The sequence below is a fragment of the Vanessa atalanta genome, chromosome 30 (assembly GCF_905147765.1).
Source record: "Vanessa atalanta chromosome 30, ilVanAtal1.2, whole genome shotgun sequence".
Taxonomy (NCBI): Eukaryota; Metazoa; Arthropoda; class Insecta; order Lepidoptera; family Nymphalidae; genus Vanessa; species Vanessa atalanta.
Window position 1 is genome coordinate 2,386,612 of NC_061900.1, and position 18,302 is coordinate 2,404,913.

General features: G+C 36.9%; 2 protein-coding genes across 5 annotated transcripts in view; one reads left to right on the forward strand and one right to left on the reverse strand.

Annotated features, from left to right (window-relative positions):
- Nucleotides 1-18,302, forward strand: part of LOC125075156 — a 95,050-nt gene that overhangs the window by 22,583 nt on the left and 54,165 nt on the right. The window contains exon 1 of one of the 4 annotated variants that reach the window (XM_047686778.1): nucleotides 9,818-9,853. The exons of the other annotated variants lie outside the window; for them this stretch is intronic. The gene's annotated coding sequence lies outside the window, so the exon portion shown is untranslated. Of the gene's footprint in view, nucleotides 1-9,817; nucleotides 9,854-18,302 lie in introns of those variants that run through there. 4 annotated transcript variants of the gene reach the window in all.
- LOC125075158 overlaps nucleotides 1-18,302 on the reverse strand; it is a 51,941-nt gene that overhangs the window by 18,705 nt on the left and 14,934 nt on the right. The window contains exons 2-7 of the mRNA XM_047686779.1: nucleotides 13,536-14,104; nucleotides 12,310-12,418; nucleotides 10,950-11,183; nucleotides 4,859-4,959; nucleotides 2,467-2,631; nucleotides 1,322-1,444 (exon numbers count right to left, since the gene is read on the reverse strand). Of these exons, the coding sequence (XP_047542735.1) occupies nucleotides 1,322-1,444; nucleotides 2,467-2,631; nucleotides 4,859-4,959; nucleotides 10,950-11,183; nucleotides 12,310-12,418; nucleotides 13,536-14,033 (1,230 nt within the window). The 5' untranslated portion in view covers nucleotides 14,034-14,104. The remainder of the gene's footprint in view (nucleotides 1-1,321; nucleotides 1,445-2,466; nucleotides 2,632-4,858; nucleotides 4,960-10,949; nucleotides 11,184-12,309; nucleotides 12,419-13,535; nucleotides 14,105-18,302) is intronic.

Sequence of the window (18,302 nt, forward strand, 5' to 3'; positions counted from 1 at the left end):
GATATTCACTGTGGATTTGCGAAAAGAATGGCGTTTTGAACGTTAACGAAACTGCTATTGGAATTTTGGAAATAGAATTTAAGTGGATATAAGTAGTGAAGTTTAGGTGGTAGGGCTTTGTGCAGATGAGCTTGCATATGGGTAGGTACCACCCAGTCATCAGATATTTTACCGCCAAACGGCAGTACTCGGTTCCAGGCACAAGGGACATAACATATTAGTTTCCAAGGTGGTGCATTGGTGATGTCAGGAACGGTTAATTACAGCGCCATTATCTATGGGCGGTGGTGACCACTTACCATCAGGTGGCCCATTTGGCCCAAAAAAAAAACATTATTTCGTCATTGATATCAAAGGAAAATTTAAAGGTCAACTCGACATTTAAAAGTACGAACATAAAACAGTTAATGAAAGGATGAGGAAAATGAAACGAGGACCTGAGGAAAGAGGAACTGTACGGATATATGTTACTACGTGTTATGAATTAGATTAGAATAACACGTGATTCTAAGTGTGTTATTTAAACCAGCTGCCATTAAAACGAGTTGGAACTGCGATCTTATACGTGTCAACCATGCCTCGGTTATGGTAAATTGTTTGGTATTTATGTTCTTAAATCTTTAAATGCAATGTACATTAAGCTTATGCTAGACCAGCGACCCGCCCCGGCTTCGCTTTGGCAATGCTGATACTAAATATACTACAGAATGTCTTACAACGTTCACAGATTTTCAGTCGTTAGACAATACAAACCGCTATGTCCCTGAGTTTTAAATCTGTAATATCTTCGGAAATATTTATTTAAATTACCTGCTGTAAAGGGTCATATTGATCTATATTAAATGCACAATGTATTTAAGGTACTTAATTGGATAAGGATTGATGCTGAATTGCTTAAAACTGTTTCGAAAATAAACCCTTATTTATCGTAAAAAGTAAAGGATAAAAATGGTTATTGTGGGTTATCCCTAAGAGATAGACATATACCATCGCGCACTATTTTGTAGACCTTTATAAAGTGTACAATTCTGTAGTACATTATTTTGATCTATCTCGTAGGGTTCAGCCAGCGTTTACAATGTAAGCGAAAAGTATAAATTTACGACATCACATTAGAAACTTTTAAAATTATCAGTGTTACTTAACTATATTGTCTATGTATTATATACAAAAACCTTCCTCTCGAATCACTCTTAAAAAAACCGCATCAAAATCCGTTGCGTAGTTTTAAAGATTTAAGCATACAAAGGGACAGACAGGCAGTGGTAACAACTTTGTTTTATACTATGTAATGATTGCATAAAATGAATCTAATACATACCATTATTTGCAAGGAATATGGAAGAACTTCACCCTCTGTATGGGAGGATATGTTCCTTAGATCCTGAAGAGCCAGCTCCGATTCGGCCGATGGATGAGTTGGGTCCGTCCATATGGTATATACCTGTGGATTGGCATACATTGGAACGTTATGAATGTTTTTGGTGATGCAGGTCCTTAGGAAGTCCATTAGGAAGAAGCGACATACTGACATACAGACTGACATTCGTATTTATACTTAACAATATATTTAGGACTAGATTTTGTGTGTATTTTACAAAAAAGTTATTGTTCAGTTCGCAGATTTTACTAGCATTAGTAGCCTGTAAATTTTCCCACTGGCCCAGTGGTTAGAACGCGTGCATCTTAACCGATGATTTCGGGTTCAAACCCAGGCAGGCACCACTGAATTTTCATGTGCTTAATTTGTGTTTATAATTCGTCTCGTACTCGGCGGTGAAGGAAAACATCGTGAGGAAACCTGCATGTGTCTAATTTCAACGAAATTCTGCCACATGTGTATTCCGCCAACCCGCATTGGAGCAGCGTGGTGGAATATGCTCCAAACCTTTTCCTCAAAATGACAGGAGGCCTTTATCTCAGCAGTGGCATTTACGGGCTGCTAATGTATGTAATGTAATGTTATATAAACCAAACTAACCTACATAAGTATAAAATCGAATCTTAATAACTAAATAATGATTTTAATTAAGGCAACAAAGATAAAATACTGTACTGAGGAATATAAAAGCTAATTAGAAAATTTAATAACGAAAATAAAACTTAAATATCGTCGTTGCGCCTGCAAAAGTCACTATGTGTTTTTTTTTTCTTATTTTTAGATAATATGCCGTTTTAATCGTTATTTCAATTTCGATGTATGAACGTCACATAGTTAAATTTTAAAACTTTTAAATTATTGAATTGATCACAAAACTGTTTTTACAGTACGTGCGTATTGATAGCGACCTTTGCAGGCGCAGCGACGTTATATTATAAAGGCTGTATATAAAATAAAAAAACAAACGTTAATCGTGCGATAAGACGTCGTCGGTTACCAATGTAATTGAATTTAAAAAAAAAACATTATCATAGGTGAGATGAGAAACTTCGCGTGTGATTTACTAGTCTTTATGATAAAGTTACCTTTAATCTTTTTTCCACTAAAGCCCTCAGAGCAAGCGGTAGCCTCTGCGGATCGCCCGCGCCCTTATCCGTGACCACGAACAATGCACTGTCGTATGGTACCAGTTTAGCAGCTGAAGCGAGCGCTCGCATGGTACCATCGTTACTTCCGTCTGTGTAGACGCCCTGATGACAAATGATCACAGTTAAAATCAATTCAAAATATATATAATTCAAGTAGACTCTTAAAAAGTACTTTTGAGTTATTTTAAGATTCTACCGTGAAGAACCGGCTAGATTCTATAACATTTAATATACAAACTATGTTAGTTAAATACAGATATTACATTTACGTTTTACATACATTAGCAGCCTGTAAATTTCCCACTGCTGGGCTAAAAGCCTCCTCTCACTTTGAGGAGAAGGTTTGGAGCATATTCCACCACGCTGAATGCGTGTTGGTGGAATACCTCACGATGTTTTCCTTCACCGCCGAGCACGAGACGAATTATAAACACAAATTAAGCATGTGAAAATTCAGTGGTGCCTATCTGGGCTTGAACCCGAAATCATCGGTTAAGATGCACACCTTCTAACCACTAGGCCATCTTGTATTTAAAACATATTACATTTTTTTTTGTATCATATAATCTTTTATTGAATAATATGTCTTGTTTTAATAAACGATTTAAACGTATCCTTGATCACACCAAGAATATCAGAAGAACCGGCAAGGAACTTACTATATAATCTTTTTAAATTTTGTTTTCTCTACATTTTAATGTAATTAGTTCGTATTTATAGTTTAATATGCGTCACTGTTATGTAAATAGTGTCTGCCTCATAAATAATTAATTTTTATGTTGTTGTCAATTGTTTCGCTGTTCAGAGACCGGGGTTAGTAGTATTTATTTTTTTATTTTGAAATAGGCTATGTGAGGAATGTAAAGCCTTCCTCGTATTGATAATGGGCTGGTAACTTTGGGAACTACAATGTCCCGTCTGGGTAAGCATATGTCCGCCAAACTGTGTATTGTTGTGTCTTGGGCCTGTAGTTACACTGACTCACAATTTAAATCGGAACACAACAATACACAGTGTAACTGTCTGTCAGTCTGATGGGTGGTTTTGGGAACGAAACGATCGCCTCCAGGCCGTTTCAGAAATGAATGATTTCTCATTGTAAACACTGAATATCTGTCAGTAAATATGTCTTCATCTCGATTAATATCTTTCGAGTTTTTCTAAAGTCTGAAGTGTTTCATTCCGAGCTGGTGGTAGAGGTTTTATGTCGATTAAAGTCAACTAATGGTTTTATGAGCCGAGATGGCCCAGTGGCTAGAACGCGTGCATCTTAACCGATGATTTCGGGTTCAAACCGAGGCAGGCACCACTGAAATTTCATGTGCTTAATTTGTGTTTATAATTCATCTCGTGCTCGGCGGTGAAGGAAAACATCGTGAGGAAACCGGCATGTGTCTAATTTCAACGAAATTCTGCCACATGTGTATTCCGCCAACCCGCATTGGAGCAGCGTGGTGGAATATGCTCCAAACCTTCACAAAGGGAGAGGAGGCCTTTATCCCAGCAGTGGGACATTTACGGGCTGCTAATGCTAAAAAAAAAAAAAAAAATGGTTTCGCACAAAGTCTTACCACCAACTAAAGTTCCAAGGAACGCAACACCTTTCAGTGTTAGTGCAACGGTGTCGGGTATGTTTAATATTTCTTATTTATCGTGACTATCTGAAGTTTTGCTAGCCTACCTACCTATTACATATAGAATCGTATCGATTCTTCAATGCGAATATAAATACATTGTAATATTAAGCGTGACTGATTGTCTTTTTGTCGCGCCGTCTGTTTTAATTGTGATAATGTCGTCGGTGTTACGGATAAATTTGCCTTTTATGAAGAACGTCGTCGTGTTCGTCTGAGGTCACTTAACCGGCGAGTATTTCTGGTGTTTTCACCGAAGGTCGTTCGAAGGTCGCGATTTTAATGTGACATGTATCGAACTGTTTACCGTTTTCGGTCATAGGGTAGGATTTTGGTCGAGTCCGTCTCGATGTGTAGCATCCCCTCTGTATAAATTATATCGCCTCTACGTTGGTGGTGCATCTACGATGTTAAATGTTGAAAAAGAGTAACTACTTAGTTTCCTGCCGGTTCTTCTCGGTAGAATCTACATTCCGAACCGGTGGTAGCTTAACTTATAGTTTGTTAAATGACGATTCAAAGGCATATTCAAGTAGAATAAAGTATATTTTCATTTTGTTAATAATGCTTAAAATTTCTTAAGGAGCAAATGTCTATGGGTAGTTGAGGCTTACCATCACGTGGACAATTGCCCGTCCAAAAATTCTATCATAGTGTTGCACCCATATCAGTAGTATAGTAGACCCCATACTCACTTGATATTTCAGTAGTAGTTTCGATAGTGCCTCCGATACGGTTCTCTCGCCGCTGTTCGAGCTCGTCGGCTGTAGGTTGTGACGTGATCTCCAGTTGACTCCTGGTGGAAAGAGAAGCAATGATCAAAGGACGTCGAAACTGAACTCTACTGATTTAATATTAGCAATTATTTTTGTTGTGTTTTGTTTGTACGCTAGGTGATTCTTTTTTATCTCGCTGGAAGAAAGCTTTATATTCCTCGTTTGCTACACATGGGGGGGGGGGGGGGGGGGGGCGTTGTGATGTTGGACTCACCGGTGCCTAGTGCAACGGATTACCCACAAAAAAGTCAGCGGTACTCTCTCCGATGGGCGCTTCGGGGTCGCTTTCGCATCCTACCATGACGAACGTACTTTAACATAATACGTCCTTAGGTATTCTTCGATTTAAGTGGGAATCACGGTCGAATCATCCTCAAGTATCTTAAAGATTACTCGAAATATTTATTTTCACTGTCGTATTGACCTCTGGTTTTTTTCAACAAGTCTGTTACGTTTTTCCTTGATATTAATAGATATTATTTTTTGTCTGATTTTATTCAATACATTTTTTTCTTCATATCCTTCGCCTTGTTTGCTTAATGTAAGGACAGACAAGATTTATATATATATAAGCGAAATACCACTCACTGATTATTCACCAAATCTCAGAAATTATAATACGTATGAATTAGGCAGGTAGGTTCTTTATAGGGTGTCAACCGTTAAGACTGGATTTTACGAAACTCCAAACCTTTTTTGAAAATGGTAAAAATTGTGTTTTATAAATTTCGCGCGTGTAAAGCTGCAGATTCAGTTAGTTTTATGATATAACTAGTTTTCGCCCGCGTTATAGACACCGTGTTCCTAATGAGATTAATATGACTGAAAAACCCAATAACGTACTGGGTAGCCGCGTGTTTTTTTTATACAGGAAGGCGAACTAGCAAATGGACCATTATAATAACCATTCCTTACATCACACTAATACGCCACCAACCTGGGAGATAAGATATTATGACCCTTGTGCCTGTTACACTGTCTCACTCAGACCGGAACACAGCAATACAAAGTATTTCCTGGCGGTAGAATTTGAGAACCGAAGACATTGAGATCTGCATCCTCACCTACCCACTAGACCAATGAGAGAATATAAAATCTGTACTAATGGACCTTCAAAAGCGTCTGCCTGTGTATTTAATCTGTCATTAATCATGTCCATCGGTGAAAACCCTTTGGTAGTTTGCCCAGTTTTTACGTTACGTTACGTTATGAGGTATTTGTTTTTTAACACGCTTATATTAGCTTCACTTGTAACTAAGCATGTAAGAAAATCTTGGAATCTTAATTCGACCCACTTCCCGGTCTTCGATTAGGATGACATTTTGCACACGCTCCGAGTTCCGATGACAATACATGACTAGCTAAGAAACGTCATTACGAATCCAATATGGCGGACGTCCAAAATGGCGGGCTGGCTGTTGGAAATCCACTTCCATGATATGGGTATTAAATCTCCATTTGTAATTTTTAGTGCATTCTAAATACGTCTTTTTTAGTTTTATAAACTATTATTTTTGGAAAAACCGCTTCATTTGTAAAAAACTATTTATTTTTATGTTATAATGCTAAAGCTTGGATGGAAATATATCCCGCTGAGTTTCTTTCGCCGGTTCTTCTCAGGTCCGAGGTGCTAAATTCCGAACCGGTGGTAGATTTTTGACAATCAATAAGCAAGTGTAAACACTTCTATATTGAATAAAGATTTTTGACTTTGACTTTGACTTTGGATGGGTGCTATTCAATTACGACAGAACGGCTGAACTGATCTGGATGACATTTAGCACAAAGATAAATCTAGGTAAGAAGATAAACTAATCATACCTAGTTTCCGACTACGCAGAGTTAATACATCCTTCCTGGGGCACTGTATTCGTTTCTATAATAAGACACCACGGCGGTTTTTATCTTGCTAAAAAGCTCATGACAAAACATTGATAAATAAGGCATATTACTCAATACAAGATTATATTAAAGATTAAAAAAACGTGGACGTAGTGTTTATTGACTTCTAAGCAGGATATATAAGAAATAATTGTTGTTTACTGACATACAACGTAATTAAAACGGTGGAAAAGTAGCTACTGTGTTTCTTGCCGGTTCTTCTCGTTTTAATCTTTCAGAACCGGTTGTAACTTTAAATTTCAAAAAAAGAATACTTTGATTTTGATTGGTTATAGTCTGGTATTCTACATTCGTTTATATTTATCGCAAAAAACTGTAATAACATCTCCCCCCCCCCTCGTCCTAAACACGGGTAGTTGGAAATTATTAATGTCATACACATGCTTTGTCATAGTAATATAATAAATTAATACTGTTTGTAAGCCGGTCTTGTATGTCTGTGTGTACTCTTTTTATGGTACGCGACTGTCTCGTTGGTTCGTGGTGATTTTAACACAGAACCCCATGTCTTGGTGGTCCGATAAAATTTAATTTCTAATATAGACAGGCTGACTGTTATATGAGTTACCTGATGGTTCCACCTACCATTACTTATCGTCCATGCGCCAGCAATCTTGGGAACTAAAATATGTTTTTTTTTTTTTTTATTTAAATTAGCCTAAGGAATTGCTAACATTTCTATTGACTCCTCCATTTAAGCTTATCACTCGTGCTAGGAGTGGGTAAGACAATAGCCCAAGCGGTCAGGACCGATCCTGCGACTCTTTTACATCGCTTAGCGGCCCTTAAACCACTGCGCTGTTGACGCTTATGTTATAGTATGTCCCTTGTGCCTGTAGTTACCTCTAGCTAGCTTATTTCAAACATTACTGAGTTATGTTATACTATGTGATGAGTAGGTGGTACCTACCATAGATTTAGAGTAGGTTAGATACCGAGATGGTCCGATGGTTAAAACGCGTGCAACTTAACCCGAACCTACGCCGTCACAACTGAATTTTCATGTGCTTAATTTGTGTTTATAACTCATCTCGTGCTCGGCGGTCTGATTGTCCATAACAGAAGTGCTTTAGCTACTTACATTGGGATCAGAGTAATGTATGTGATGTCCAATATTTATTTATATTTATTTATTTATAAATTGAGTTAGTTATGCTATAATCAGACGCAAGGATTCTTAGTATTGCTGTTTAGTGGGAGTATACATTATGAGCCGAGATGGCCGAGTGGTTAGAACGCGTGCATCTTAACTGATGATTTCGGGTCCCAACCCAGGCAGGCACCACTGAATTTTCATGTGCTTAATTTGTGTTTATAATTCATATCGGTGAAGGAAAACGTCGTGAGGAAACCTGCATGTGTCTAATTTCAACGAAATTCTGCCACATGTGAATCCACCAAATGTTATTGAAGCAGTGGTGAATATGATGATATGGGTATCAAATGAAAGGGTTTGCTTTTTTAATTTTTAGTGCGTGCTAAAAGCGTGCTTTTTTGTTTTTTTAATTATTATTTTTGGACAAAACGCTCCATTTGTAACTTTTAGTGCGTGCTAAAAGCGTGATTTTTAGTTTTTTAAACTATTATTTTTGGACAAAACGCTCCATTTGTAACTTTAAGTGCGTGCTAAAAGCGTGTTTTTTAGATTTCAAACTATTAATGTGAACTAACTATTTAAAATGAACCAAATTAACGGTCTCGCGCCTAACTCGTGTCCGACTCTGTCATTATAACTTTCCAAGTTTATTCGTAACTTAACCTTGGCTTATGTAAGTTAACGCTCCAGTTGCTTACATTCGCAATATTTAACTTTGATTGATTCATTATTCTATACAACTGTGTGCAAACGTTTTGCTTACGATTTCATAGAAATTTCTCGAGCAAAAAAGTTTCAAGTACATTCGCCTTTATTAATATTATAGACTGTTCCAATGGAAGTAGGAATAAAGGTAAACAAATCTTAGATTTGCGTGTTTCATGCGACTCGGCTGTATTGTGCACTACTGAGAGTTTATGATTAATATATCTTTATTTATAATACAACACTATTGCACTTAACTACTTATATCAACTTTAATGTTACTTCCGAAATTCGGATAACAGTTTCGTCGACGTTCAATACGCCATTTGTTCGCGAATCCACAGTGAATATCATAGATTAACCAAGCTCTCGACCAATGACATCGCGTCAATTTGCTGTCAAATGTTTTTTATTTGGAGGTTTAAAGATGTTTTTCTTGAAGTTCGATATTAATGTAGATCATTGGGTTTGTATGTACGAACGAAAACTACAATTTGTAAAATGAGACTTTTTGATCGTATTTCAGTGAAAGCGAGAAGAGAAAAGCGTTTATTCTCCAAGCGATAATTCCATCTCTTTTTCTCTCAGTCTGTCTCTTTCTAATATATACGTTTTTATAAAAAAATATTTAAGCATTAGCATTAGCAGCCTGTAAATTTTCCCACTGCTGTGCTAAAGGCCTCCTCTCCCTTTGAGGAGAAGGTATGGAACGTATTCCACCGCGCTGCTCCGATACGGGTTGGCGGAATACACATGTGGCAGAATTTCGTTGAAATTAGACACATGCCGGTTTCCTCACGATGTTTTCCTTCACCGCCGAGCACGAGATGAATTATAAACACAAATTAAGCACATGAAAATTCAGTGGTGCCTGCCTGGGTTTGAACCCGAAATCATCGGTTAAGATGCACGCGTTCTAACCACTGGGCCATCTCGGCTCTTTAATTATTTAAACTTCTTGTTATTGTTCTAATAACAATATAGTCATTGTTGTTTAATTATTCTCAAATAATTGTAAAGGGGGGGGGGGGGTGGTTATTTATATCATGCTTTCTTCTATCTTTTGTATATGAAATCAATGGTGATAAAATGAGATGTCAGATGTTTAACTCGACACCCGCTAAGTTCATAAGTAAAGTAATTATTACATTTATTTTTTTCTATTTCAGGTAAGGACGATGATGTTGTGACGTCTAGTTTTAGAGATTTTGGTAAGTGTTTTTTTTTGGCTATAGTAAGCTGGCATAAATCGTCACGTAAGGAAAAGCCCCCTTAGCCCCCCCCCAAGCGACCTTTCCTCTCTCTTTCTTTTTCTCAATTTTTTTTTACTTAAAGTATTTTTTGTTGTTGTTTTAATTTACACGTGATTTAACATTTTTTTATATATTATATATACACATATATAAAAGCGAAATAGTACTCGCTGATTAATCAAGAAATTTCATAAACATTAACATCTACAAAACTTGAAGTTTGGCAGGTGGGTTCCTTATAGTCCTAGTATATAAGGCTCCTATGAACGGAAGTTACAAACCCTCTCCTCATAGAATTTGTAAATCTAAGTTTTGTTTATCTCAGCTCGTCCTGCCGTTGGAATGCACAATAGATAATATATTTCCTTTATCGGTGAATATGACCTTGTAATGTACATTGTAATAAAACGTCGCTTAAGATTACATCAAAGTAAAATCATGATCGTAATTACTATCTACGTAACATCTAATTCACGCTTTGCTTGTAATTTCTGATTATTTATTATTATATGAGGTAGTGTCCCGTTGGTCTAGACTCTAGAGCTTGGCTTGTAGGGCTTTAGGTTTTAGCCAGGTTCTGTGAATCCCGGGCAGATAAAAAGTTTTGGCAGTGATAGGTTTTTTTTTTTTATGAAACTTGTAGGCCAACGAGCTAGTGTGTCACTTGATGGCAAGAAATTTTATATATCCAATACGCCACTAGTCTTGGAAACTAAGTTACGACCCTTGTGCCTGTAGTTACCCTCGCTCACTCACCGTTCAAACCCTTCAAAACGCTTGGCGGTAGAATATATGATGTTGGTACTTACCTGGATCACCACCAGAAGTACACCACCATGTTTATTATTTATTATTCGTTGGTGTCTATGGGCGGTGGTGACCATTTACCATCTGGTACATTTGGAAACCATCGTATTATACTATAAAAATAATGATCCTGTCATTCGAAGCATTGTGTTCCGTATGAAGCAAACAAATAGTAACTTATGAATTACGCCTCGTAGACAGCAAAACGAGTCGTTTCTTAAATCCTAAGTCCACATCATATAATTACCATTTGAATCGTAGCCGACGATGACGATATCGGTAACATTCAACCCTTCTTCTGCCAAGTCGTTCCAGACCCCTAAAGCCCTGTTCAGAGCCAAGGGTCGTAACGGCACCAGGATCCCAGCGGGAGGTCGTAGCCAAGAATCCTCCAGCCATGATTTCAATGTCGAACTCTTGCTCAGGGCTGGTACTGGACGGGTTTTCTCGTACAGTCTCTTGTCAACTGGTTGCTTGTCAGCTGGAAGAATAGAAATTATTAGTTGAATATCGGTAAAGAGCCGAGATGGCCCAGTGGTTAGAACGCGTGCATCTTAACCGATGATTTCGGGTTCAAACCCAGGCAGGCACCACTGAAATTTCATGTGCTTAATTTGTGTTTATAATACATCTCGTGCTCGGCGGTGAGGAAAACATCGTGAAGAAACCTGCATGTGTCTAATTTCAACGAAATTCTGCCACATGTGTATTCCGCCAACCCGCATTGGAGCAGCGTGGTGGACTATGCTCCAAACCTTCTCCTCAAAGGGAGAGGAGGCCTTTATCCCAGCAGTGGGACATTTACGGGCTGCTAATGCTAATGCGGTAAAGTTATTATTATCAGTTATTCTGCCGCCAATATATTGTTTTGTTCCGATTTGAAGGGGGAGTCAGTTTGTGTAACTACAGGCACAAGGGACGTAACGTCTTATTTCCCAAAGTCACCAGTCCTCACTTTAAGTTCTTTAAGAAAAACGTAAAATTACGTGTTCTTGATATTATTTGGTGCATAAAGTCTTAAGTGAAGATTAATAACACACAAACGCGTAGATCATTGCAAACGAACAGAGATAAGATTATCATCAAGGATTATTTTTTTGTTGAAAGTAATAGCATACTTAATTAAGTTTATATTATTAAATTGGAGATCGTCAGAACGGTACCGCGTTGTAGTATGTGGTCACCTCCGCCCATAGACATCGGCTCTACAACCACAATTATTGACTAGCGATCGAGTCCCGACTTCGCACGCAGGTTTTTTCAACCCTGTCCTGTGGCGCTCGTTGAAAAGAATGGAGGGTACCGCTGGTCTTTTAGTGGATATTCCGTCGTACTAGGACACCGTTCCGGTGAACTACCACATACTCCGTCACGCGGGGGAAACGAGTAATGCGTTTTCCCAGCGAATTAAAGGTTAATTCAGCCTTCAAAAAGGAACACAACAATTTCAACCATTGCTCAGCGTTGGAATAGGTCTCGACGAATCGAGTCTAGTCTCGTGAAATATCGAGCTCCACCAACTCCAAATACCGATAGTAGTATAATAACCACGTTAATTTAAAATCTTATATAGCTTCAGTATATGTATCTTATAGGTATATACATACATTCAGTTTTGGGGTTCCTCGCACCGCTGTTTTCATAATCCTCATCAACCGGAGACGTGTCTTCGATGCTCTCCATAGACCGCGTTGTTGCCTGTGATGTGGTTTCCACCTGTAATTTTTGTTTTTTTTTTTATAACTTTTTGGCAAAGGTTAAGGCTTAGCTATAGGATACTGTATATATAATATTAGATAATAATGTAAATAATTAATCTTGTCATACCTACCCTGCACAAGATAGCTTGATCTTTTTGACAGAGGTAATTTTTTCTGATCGACATAACTTTGCAATGACGAACATATTATTTTCTTAATTTAATGAATTTAAAAATTGTAAAAATATTTTAAAAAAATCCTAACGATTCAAGCGTTATCCGAAAATATCAAGACTTTTTCTATTATATATTATTGCTTCAAAGTAAAATTTAAATAGAAACACTGAAAATAATAGACGCTTGTACAATGTTACATCGGTCGGACGGTAGGGAGGCGAATAGAAGGCGGTACTACAAATATGGATTACAAAAATCCTTATTAAAAATCATTGTTAAGTTATTGTTACGAACCCTTGTAAGAAATGTTATTTAAGTATATGTACCGTGTATACATATATATGCATTTAGTAAAGATGGGTTATTATAATATTATAAATATACATCATCAGCAGCCTGTAAATTTTCCCATTGCTGGGCTAAAGGCCTCCTCTCCTATGAGGAGAAGGTTTGGAGCATACTCCCCCACGCTGCTCCAATGCGGGTTGGCGGATTACACATGTGGCAGAATTTCGTTGAAATTAGACACATGCAGGTTTCCTCACGATGTTTTCCTTCACCGCCGAGCACGAGATGATTTATAAACACAAATTAGGCACATGAAAATTCAGTGGTGCCTGCCTGGGTTTGAACCCGAAATCATCGGCTAAGATGCACGCGTTCTAACCACTGGGCCATCTCGGCTCTTACAATATACACAATATACACTCCAATTTTATTATATGTGTAGATTGTATTTAGCTCTGTATTCCAAATGTTCGAAAAGAGTAACTACTGAGTTTCTTGCAAGTTATTCTTGGTAGAATCTACATTTCGAAGTGGTGATAGCTCTACGTTTAAAAATGTTGTAAAGTGACTATTCAACATTCCAAATTATATGAATGGGGGAATTTGTTTTTGACCATAATGTATCTTCCAGATTGCCTATTTAACATTCATATAGATTTCAATACGTACCTGTGAATTAAATCCTTTTAAACTGTTAAAATCTTCTAGAAGAGTCTCTCTATAGACATTGCTGTCTGATACAGCTGAATAACTAGTAGCGGTTTCCGTGACATCCTGATACGTAGTTCTTAATTGATCGTTGTGTTCCTCTCGATTTTCACCGTTGACAGCGTCATATTCTTCTCTAACTTCAACGTCTCCGTGTGATTCTTCTGTCAATGTCGTCGGTGTGTTGTCCGTTGTTAATCTTTCGTTGTATTCTCTGGAAACTGATTCGTTGTCTTTGGATTCTTTCGATTCTTCCGTATTTGTTAATTTTGCTTCGTAGTCTTTGTCTACGTTTGGATATTCGTCGTAGTCGAACCTCGTTTCGTCTCTCGTCATGTGATCGACTGTTTTTGTACCTTCGTCTACATTTTCACTTATGTCAACATCACAATTGTTTCTTATTACGAAATTAATTAGAACTAATAGTGTTAATTTTACACTGTCACTTTTAATAGACATTTTTAGTTTTTAGACAGTTTTTTTTTTTTTTCTTTTAGAACTGTACACTCATTTTATGTTTTTATTTTTAACTGAAATTATTAAATTATGATTAGGTATTGAGATAAAAATTTTTGTTAAGATGAACATTAAATCAATTTTAAAATAAAAATATTTTCCAATAATTCATTGAAAAATTATTTTTTGTTGTAATTTTCATTCCCACGTGATTTTTAATAAGTAGTTTTCGCTTGTTTTTGACCTTCCCCCCTATTATAAGAAAAAATAAGAATAGGCCGACCCCCTGTTTAATATTTATTACGTAAGAATCTAAAGGAAAAAATGAATACATGTTTGGTTTATTTTAATGTTTATGTTTTAAAGAAATAATTTATTGAAGTTAATTAACTTTGTTCATTTTTTGATCTTACGTAAGAACTATGGAGACTCCTTCCCACCCCCAGATCGTCTTACGTAATAAATGAATGGCGCCCAACAATTTAGTCATTGTCCTTGTATTATTCTCGAACCATGTTCATTTATTTCGTTTTGTTATTAAATACATGATGTATAGCTCAGCTAAGCAACTTCTTTCCATCCGGACGTCCTCCGACATCTCTCTTTTTGTGACGGGCAGTTAGTAAATTGATATTAACCAATCAAATCGGTGTTAAAAAAACAATCAACAAATGTCAGATTTTAGTTGGAATAATGATTGCTAACAGTGAAGTCATTGAACTCGCCGTTGCTTGGTGTCGTGTTACAATTACGTATTATATTCACAATGATGTCTCATCAAAATGTTTTTTTTTTTTTTATTTACTGTATATAGGAAAACAAAGTCTGGGTGATCTGTCTTTTTATCTGAACGTGATAAACTTAAAAACTCTTGATTTTCATGCGTTTTTTTGCTAATAGACGGAGTGATCGTTGAGAAAGGTTTAGGCGTATTGGTCAGTGGCGTAGCTATGCTGATGCCCTGCCTATATGAGGGCCCTCATAAAAATAAAAAATAAAAACACGGAAATATCGTTGTTGATTTGATTCATCCGTGAAAAATGTCTTGACATTTTGGATTTTACTTGCTTTCTCTACCAAAAATCCATATGAGTTTACAGAGGTTACGGGCTGCACTGTCCATTCAATGTAGCCAAGGTTGAACTCCAACGTTGGCCAGTCCACGTTCCGTTTTCATAATAGGCAAGGGGGGGGGTGGTCATGGTCGCATCCGATTTCGCATTGGAAAAAGTTCATTAGTTTTCTATGTTGTCTCGGGTCTCGGTGTTTGTGGTACCGTCGTTACTTCTGATTTTCCATAACACAAGTGCTTTAGCTACTTACATTGGGATCAGAGTAATGTATGTGATAAGTTGAGTTAGTTATGCTACAATCACGATACTTAGTATTGATGTTTAGTGGAAGTATACATTAAGAAGGTTACGCAACTTCATCACCTATTAAATCTTCAATCATATTATTGTATATAATTTAAATAATGTAATGATTATCTACATAGTATAAAACGAAGTCGCTTCCCGCCGTCTGTACGCTTGGATCTTTTAAAGTACGCAACGGATTTTAAAGCGGTTTCCATCAATAAACAGAACGATTCAAGAGGAAGGTTTATATGTATAATACATGCACAATATAGTAGAGAAACAGTGATAATTTTATAGGTTTCTGAAGTGATGCCGTAAATTAATACATTTTTTGAGCTTACATTGCAAACGCTGGCTGAACCCTCCGAGATAGATCAAAATTATGTACTACAGTATTGTACACCTTAAAAAGGTCTTCAAAAAAGTCCGCGATAGTTTATGTCTTTCTCTTAGGGATAGCCCACAATAACCATTTTTTATACATTTTTGACGAGAAATAATGGCTTATTTTCAAAGCGATTTTATGCAATACAGCATTAGTCCTAATCCAATTAAGTACCTTAAATACATTGTGCGTTTAATATAGATCAATATGGCCCTTTACAGCGTGTAATTTAAATGAATATTTTCGAAGATATTACAGATTTAAAACGCAGGGACATAGCGGTTTGTATTGTCTCACGACTGAAAAACTGTGAACGTTGTAAGACATTCTGTGGTATATTTAGTATCAGAATTGCACGAGTGCGAAGCCGGGTCGGGTCGCTAGTGTTATAAGTTACAACTTGAAAACCGGTTCGGTTTATTAGTAACGTGTATCGTGTTTAATCGTGATTATTATAGTAATATTAATACAGGCTTATGTAAGGTTCTCTAAGGGTCGAGGTGGCTCAGTGGTTAACTGTGAATTTTAATCGATCATTACGAGTTCAAATTTCAATTAGAATTAATTTCGTGTTCGTCGGTGAAGGAATACTATTAATATTGGATCTGCGTGGTGGATTCAGCTTGCCCATCAGTTGGACTTTTACGATCTGAACTAACTACTACATACAGAGTCATCTCAAGCTATCCTGGGGCCCTCGGGCACACGTGAATTTGGGGCCCTTTGCTACTAAAATTAAATATCTAGCAAAATAACAATTTATTTTTAATTTTTATAAATTCGTCTTCCCTGTAGAAATAATTCTCTTATGGCCATGATTTTATGTTTAGTTTCAAATAAACGGTGCAATAATTTTGTAAATTTTTCGGAATCTGATTGGTGGTACAATCTCATGGCACGTCTATAGCTTCCCATTTAATATCGACCATCGATCAGTATGTTAGTTACTTCTTACAGATATGGCAATTGCGAAAATATACATAGCTGTCATGTGTCGTGTGAGATTAACTGTCGGTTCTTCGGGGCCCTCTCGGGATGGGGGCCACGTGCCACTTTTGCCCTTATGGTAAAGACGGAAATGACTAAATGGATTAGATTTGTTTTCTTTTATAATCGAAAGCAAAATGTACTTTATTCAAGTAGGCTTCTAAAAACTATATTAAGTGAAGCTACCACCGGTTCGGAATGTAGATTCTACCGAGAAGAATCGGCGAGAAGCTCAGTAGTTACTCTTTTCCAACATCTAAAAATGCAGTCATGTTAAATACAATTGGACAGGTTATTGGTAATTCTTATTATTAAATAAATTTTGAACGTGCATTTTTGACTTATTTTGAAAAAATCTGTAAAACTGCAAATAGTTACCCCTATCACCTCCTAACGGGAATTCGTCGAATTACCGATAACCCTGTATATCTATGTTATATATCCTGCCTGGATGTCAACAAGCATTAAGTCCACGATTTTTTATCATCTTTATAATCTAAGAGATTGAAGGTGGAACATTACTCTCTTTGTTTGTTTCGTAATCGTGTTAAAAGTAATAACAAATGACATTCGAAAATTTAAATTCAATCAAATTCCACGTTTCGAACTTAAAGGCCGATGAAAAAAATGCTGGCATGCAAGCCCGACCGACCGGCGCGTGCGCAATTAAGTTTAGAGGTTGTTTTTTCTTTCGGGTTCCGTATATTTATATTACTGGCATGGGGCAGTTGTTAGATAGCTTATGTTAGCTATTACACTTAACTACTTATATCCACTTTAATTTTACTTCCAAAATTCCGATAACAGTTTCGTCGACGTTCAAAAGGCAATTTATTTCGCAAATCCATAGTGAATATCATAGATTAATCAAGCTCTCGACCAATGATATCGCGTCAATTTCGCTTATAGCTTGAATCGATTACATACACGTAAATTTTACTCCCACAGTACCGATAAAAGCTTTGCTGACATTCAAAACGTCATTCACGAGTCCACAATGAATACCACAGATTAATAAGTCTCGACCGATGACGTCACGTCAGTTCAAGGTCATAATCTTTAATCTGTCATTGAGATAATGTATAAACGTCCCGTCATCATAGTGTACAGTCTAGGTCAGAAATACAGTAAGAATAGGTATTACTGCTAGACTAAAGAAGGGGGGGGGGCTTCTTTTTTCTTTTTTACGCTGTGCCAATATGATTCGTTCGATACATTTAGATCAATACTTTGGAAACTTAAATGTTAAGTCCCTTGTGCCTCTGATTACACTGGCTCACTCACCCTTCTAACCGGAACACAACAATATAGTGTACTGTTATTTGTTATTTCACATATAGTGCTAAAATAAAAGTAGCCTAAGTTACTCCTTATTACATCAGCTATCTGTCAGTGAAAGTCCCGTCGAAATCGGTCCAGCCGTTCCAGAGATTAGCCAGAACAAACAGACAGACAATATTTAAAAAAAATGTTATTTAGGTATATTTACCGCGTATACATATGCATTAAGTAAAAAGCGGTTATTTTAAAATTACGAAC